The 6000-nt window shown below is 42.1% G+C and overlaps 1 protein-coding gene across 4 annotated transcripts in view; it reads left to right on the forward strand.

Annotated features, from left to right (window-relative positions):
• Window positions 1-5281, forward strand: part of SOAT2 (sterol O-acyltransferase 2) — a 33626-nt gene extending 28345 nt beyond the window's left edge. For 2 of the 4 annotated variants that reach the window (XM_063293863.1, XM_063293862.1), the window contains exons 13-16: window positions 271-369; window positions 764-899; window positions 2195-2340; window positions 4150-5281. In XM_063293863.1, the coding sequence (XP_063149933.1) occupies window positions 271-369; window positions 764-899; window positions 2195-2340; window positions 4150-4200 (432 nt within the window). In that variant the 3' untranslated portion in view covers window positions 4201-5281. Of the gene's footprint in view, window positions 1-270; window positions 374-763; window positions 900-2194; window positions 2341-4149 lie in introns of those variants that run through there. The other 2 variants (XR_010067236.1, XM_063293864.1) reach the window with 2 other exon arrangements.
• The last annotated feature ends 719 nt before the right edge of the window (window positions 5282-6000 follow it).

Here is a 6000-nt window from a genome sequence, read left to right on the forward strand (position 1 = left end):
GATCATGGGATTCAGTTAACAACAGCAACAGGGACTGCACAGATTGCCATCTCTAAGTGATGTGGTCATGCTTTACAACTGCATTGTTTAGCAACAGAAATTCCAGTCCCAATTGCTGTCATAAATCGAGGACTACTTGTACACAGACAATCTAGAGTGGATTGTCTTTTACTTGCCAAAATGCGGTGATGTTCCAGTTTCAAGACTGGCACTGCTGTGTTTTTAATATGCAGACTCTTTTGCGTTATTTGTCCCATTCTCCCTGCCTAGGACTGGTGGAATTCCACATCATTCTCCGCATACTATCGGTTCTGGAATGTGATTGTGCATGATTGGCTGTACTGCTACATTTATCAAGATTTCCTGTGGGTAGGTAAGGCTGTAATGGGCTATGGGAATGACGTTTGGGGACAGGGAAGAGCTGCAGCCAGGGCAGTGGTCGGGCAAGAGAGATCTCAGCCCACAGCAGGAATGGGGGTGGAAAAAGCATCTCAGGAGGGACCCTCCCCAGTTCTCTGGAAAGTAAAAGTAGAGGCGCTTCCAGACTTGCAAGATTCTGTTACAACAATAAAGGCGGTGTTAGTACTCATGGCTTTGGTTTCTTGTCTGAACTACCTCGAAGGGCTGATGGGCTTTCCAAACCCACCCTCCATTACCCCATCAAGTAAGCCTGCTGCCTGTGATTTCTCTACGCCAGCCTTTGTGGTTCATCAGTGAACACCAAGATGGGGTCTGTGACTCAACTGGGCTCCTTCCCTTCCAGCTGATTGGAGGGAGAGCCCGAGCTGGAGCTATTTGCCTTGCCTTCCTTGTCTCAGCGGCTACCCATGAATACGTGATAAGCTTGACCTTGGGCTTCTTCTATCCCGTCATGTTTGTGCTTTTTATCACCTTTGGAGGTCAGTAAATGGCGTAGCATGGAGTGCTCCTGGTGGGCCTTCTTTCATTCTGCCCTACCCTCCTCTGCTTTCCCCACTCCCCAAGTGGCATGCACTCACGTCCCTCTTGATGCATTTTTTTTGGCCACCGGTGGGGTGGATTTGTCCCAGATTTATCTGAACTATATTAAGCTGTAGCAAACTCTGGGGTTCTTCTAAGAAAGCTAATGTCAAACTCTTGTTTCTTTGGCCACACAACCACAATACTGAAGCATCTGAGTTTAATAGTGACATACATTTATACATCTGAGCACAATCCACATGCCGAGACCCATTGAAAGAAGAGGGCAGGGAAGCCCCTCTACCAGTGGAGTTCCTTATTACAAGAAGACATATCCACACTATGCTGCCTGTATGCTTGTGGCAGCCTTTACCTACCTCATGTACTCCAAATTTATTCTTATTACAATTTCCAGTATGCTCAGTCAATACAGCCTTTGGACATTTTGGCTAAGGAATCCTGGGAGTTGCTTGCCTTAAATGAGCAGAGCTTCCCAGGTTGGGGAAGACTGGCTATGGAAAGATTAGAGGCATTATCCTGCTCTCAGACCAGAGTTTCTCCATCTTGGCAACTTTAAGATGTGTGGACTTCAGCTCCCAGAATTCTCCAGCCAGCCATGTGCATTGTATGATTGTCCCAGACAATGCATTGTATGGTAAGGTTGGAGGCTGCTTTTCCTTCCCTGAGAAAGTTACTTTGGTGTTATATTTTTTCAAATTTTGCAGGTCATTGACTGAATAAACAGTGTTTCTTCCCTAAGAAAAATAAGGTTCTTCATTCCAACAGGCGGGGAAAATAATGTCAGACATGAGAGAACAATTTTACAAATTAAAAAGCAAGAGCAAAGAGCAAAAACAAAGACTAATAACTGGAAAGCAAAAGTTTCCAATTCTAGAATTCCAATTACAGTTCCAGAACAGAGGCAAGTACTTGGTTAGACATGACTTCAGTCTTGACCAGGACTCCATTACAAGAGGAACAGAAAAATGGCCCAGGTTCTAGGAGCAGGGAGCTCCACATACAAGGGCATTGCTTGAGAATTCTTTCCCAATTACTTTATCTTCCATAGGAGTAGGGATGAAGCATATTGCTTGTAAGTAACATGGGAATTGCTGTTACATACTTTAGATTTGGGAATGAAGAGGGACATTCCTACTGCAAACGAGAGTTCGCACAAATTGGTAACTGAGAGATCTCCTTGGCTCAGTGTGGTTGGAGTAGGCACAATTAACCCTTCTTTTGTTTGTTTTCATAGTGTTCTTTAACTTTGTTCTCAATGATAACAGAAGAAGCCCTGTCTGGAACATCATCATGTGGGCATCCATCTGTTTGGGTCAAGGGATCCAAGTATGCTTATATAGCCAGGAGTATTATGCACAGATCCACTGTCCACTCAAGGAGGTGAGTAAGCAATCTACCTTGCAGGGTTAGAATAAGCCCTTGGTTCACTCTTCAGCCACCTTTTCATTAATGATGAAAATGTCTCTTACTCGAAGACGGTCAGGCCCACTAGCTGGCTTATATCCCAGCTTCTGCAATTAAGGGGGGGATTTCAGAAGTATTTTGCAAATAAACTTGTTATAAAGCTGATTATAACTCTGCTGGGATTGGCAATAGCTAATGGCAGCTCAGTGGATGTAATCTGAACCCATATCTGTTGACTGGATGGTTGGTTGGTTGGTTACATGCCATCAAGTTGTTTTCAACTCGTAGCAACCACATAGATAGAACTTCTCCATGACAACCTATCCCTACCTGTTCTTTCAAGTCTCTCAACGGTGCGCTCATTGCCAGCATAACTGAGTCCATCTACCTTGTTGCTGGCTGTCCTCTTCTTCTCTTTTCTTTCTCCTTTCCCAGCATTATCTATTCCCAGCATTATTTGCCAGTATCTATGCATGCCCATCAATAAATATGCATTTGATTTCTAACCTGCTTTTATTTTTGGTCAACTTAAGGTGGTATACATACCTAATACTCCTGCTTCCTATTTTCTCCACAACAACCTGTGAGGTGGGCTGGGCTGAGAGAATGACTGGCCCAAAGTCATCCAGCTGGCTTTCATGCCTAAGGGAGGCCTAGAACTCACTGTCTCCTGGTTTCTAGGTCAGCACCTGAACCACTACACCAAATTGGCTCTTATCTTGAATAAGTTCTATCTCATCAGTACTGAGGAAAATAGAGGCCCAGAATATCCATTTGCTTATTATTTGGAAAGTATAGTAGTTATTGTTAAAAAATAGAGCACAGCAGTTTCAAATATTTACTGCTTTCAGATATAAACTAGAAGGGGAAAAAAACAGGAAAAAAAACTCAATGTAATTTGGCTGGAAGCATTCAGTTAAGGATTGGCTCGTTATTCCTTACATTAATTTATAAGTATTACCCCTGAATCACTTTTTGGCTCAAAAACATTAAAATACTCCAAACAATAAAAAGAAAAAGAAAAATTAATATATCACATTAGCTGTATGTTGGGGGCATTTCAATATGTGAAAAAAGCGCTTGTTATTGATACATGAATGCTGTGAAGTTCTTATTGTCTTATTTTCACTTCATCCCTTTTCAATTTATGGAGCCCTGGACAGGAAAAAGGATCAGATCAAAGGTCCATCAAGAACAGCAGATAAGCCCAACCTGTTGCCAACCATGTGTGCTGGCTCTGATTGGGAATGATGGGATATGTAGTCCAGCACATTTAGTGGACACCAGGTTGGGTAAGGTTTTATTGCAAGATTCTGCTTTACAGAATAATCAGAGATGCTCACCAGCAGGGAATTAAAGCAATCCTTTCCTCCTCCTCCTCAAATCAGTAGTTGCAAAGGGTATTCTGCAGCACACAGTGTTGAAAATTCTGGATCTGAGAGCCATTGATAAGCATCATCTTTCAAGTCTGGGCCATCCTGGGTTGCCTCCAGGACCTGAGGGGCCTGAGAAGCAACAGCCAGAACAAGTTCCTCCATCCTGGAAGAGGCCTGCAATTCAAAGATTCTCCAATGCTGCCTTCAACCTTGCTGGATGCTCTGGGAATATTACTGTGGTGATGAGCTCTTGATTGTGTTGGAGCCCCAGAAAATATATGGCTGATCTTGCTGACGCAGGTCTAAGCACGTGATTAGCTGGAATTCTTGTATTGTTTTGTCTCATGGCAGTTCTTTCCTTCCCTTCTGCTGTTTCTCTCTTGTCACAGTCATCATTTTCCTTTTTCAGAAGACCTTCTGGGGGCTGGTGACTCCACGTTCCTGGTCTTGCCACCTATAAGCAACTATTTCAAGCCTGTCTTGTCCTAGCCCTCTACTTTGCTTCAAAAATGATGCCTGACAAAGATAGCACGTTACTCTGATGCTGCGGCAAGAAGGACTCTCAGCACATCTGGCACCTCCTCCACTCCCTGCATGGAAAGCTGTATTTGGAAATTCCTCACCTGAGGATTTTAAGATTTTGCTTGCAGGTTCAAAGGCTCTAGTCTAGTGGAGACAAAGAAATGTAGCACCTGACAAAAAATCTACAAAATTATATGCTGTTTCAGGTCCATAGTTCTTGGCGCTCAAATTCCAGGGAGAAGGGCCTTAAGAAAATTCACAAATCACAGCCCTTGGTTGCTTCCAAGACTTACAAACTGTCACTCTCTTAATCTATTAAAAAATATGACTTAAGAGTTCCACCATGAAATGCAGGTTCTCCCACTTCCCAGCCTTAATCCAAACTCTGTTGCTTTTAGATCAATAGGCAGCTTTCCAGATACTAGTGAAATCCAGCTCCCAACAGGTCCAATGGTGAGGAATGATGGGAGTTAGAGTTCAACAATTCCAGGACCATATATACTTCCTACCACTACTTTTGACTTTCATTCAACATTTTGTCTCCAGCAGTGAGTGAAGGGAGGCTGAATTACCACCACCAGCATCCGTTCAATGCCTATTGTGTGAAAGATTTTTGAAACTATATTTGGAGATGTGGGATCCCCAGACCACAAGAGCACAGGCTGCGCTATGAGACAAAAGTAAAGCCATCTGCTCACCATGCCGTGTTTCTCATCCGAGGAGGAGGCAAGCTGCACCTGCAGCATTTTAAAAAGCCTAATTGTGTTCCAATAGTTTCTCTTAATATAACAAGAAGGTGATCTCTTTCATTTCACTGCAGAGGTTGAAGCCTCGTCTCCAGGGTATTTCAGTGTTTCCACAACATTCAGTCATGTGAATTTGATTCAAAGTGATGCTAAAGAGGCAATCAAGAGAACGTTCTTATCTATAGCACAAGGCTTGTGTAGCTGTTTTTGCAGTTATGTTTTTAGTACTGGGGGAGCGGGCAGGCACTCTGAATAAATTTTTGCTGGCACTCATGATGCAACTTGTGTGAATTTTTAAGACAGACACTCTTCTACATTAGTGTTACCAGATTTCTCTGATTTTCTGTCACTCTGTTTTCTGGTTCATAAATTATATTAAACCAGTTTGCTTAAGCATAGTTTAATGAATCAAATGGAACTGACTGCATTTGTACAATCCACCAAGGCCTAAACTATGGTTTACCAATGATCCTGGCTGCAATCATGCAAAACCAAACCATACTGCAGTCTTATTCATATCCCCCAGAAACAAATCTAACCAAAATGGCATAAAAGTATGTATAAGCTTTGAGAGTGCAATGTTTAAAGGAAAAAAAAACAGGGGAGCAGAAAAGTAGCAGAAAAGTCTAAAAATTAGTGTCTCATTCACTTTCTAACCCATCTCAAAAGATTACTGTAAAATGAGAACAAGAGAATCATCTATACTGTCCTTGACTTCTTTAAGGAAGTGTAATTCAGAAACTGATGCCCCAGGGAAACAAATGATTCAAAGGTAGGTTATAAGTTAACAAACATTAAGCAGACCATCATCTGTTTATTTATTTGGTAAATTTATGCAGCTGCCCACCTCACATATGTGACTCTGGGCAGCAAACAAAGTTAAAAAAGAACAGTATGAGAAATAATTTTTTAAAATAACAAAAAGCATTAAAAGCAACCTGAAAAACATTAAAAGCATTAAACATGTTGCCTTGGAGGAGTTAATCCCCCCT

Source organism: Candoia aspera, chromosome 2 (assembly GCF_035149785.1).
Source record: "Candoia aspera isolate rCanAsp1 chromosome 2, rCanAsp1.hap2, whole genome shotgun sequence".
Classification (NCBI taxonomy): domain Eukaryota; kingdom Metazoa; phylum Chordata; class Lepidosauria; order Squamata; family Boidae; genus Candoia; species Candoia aspera.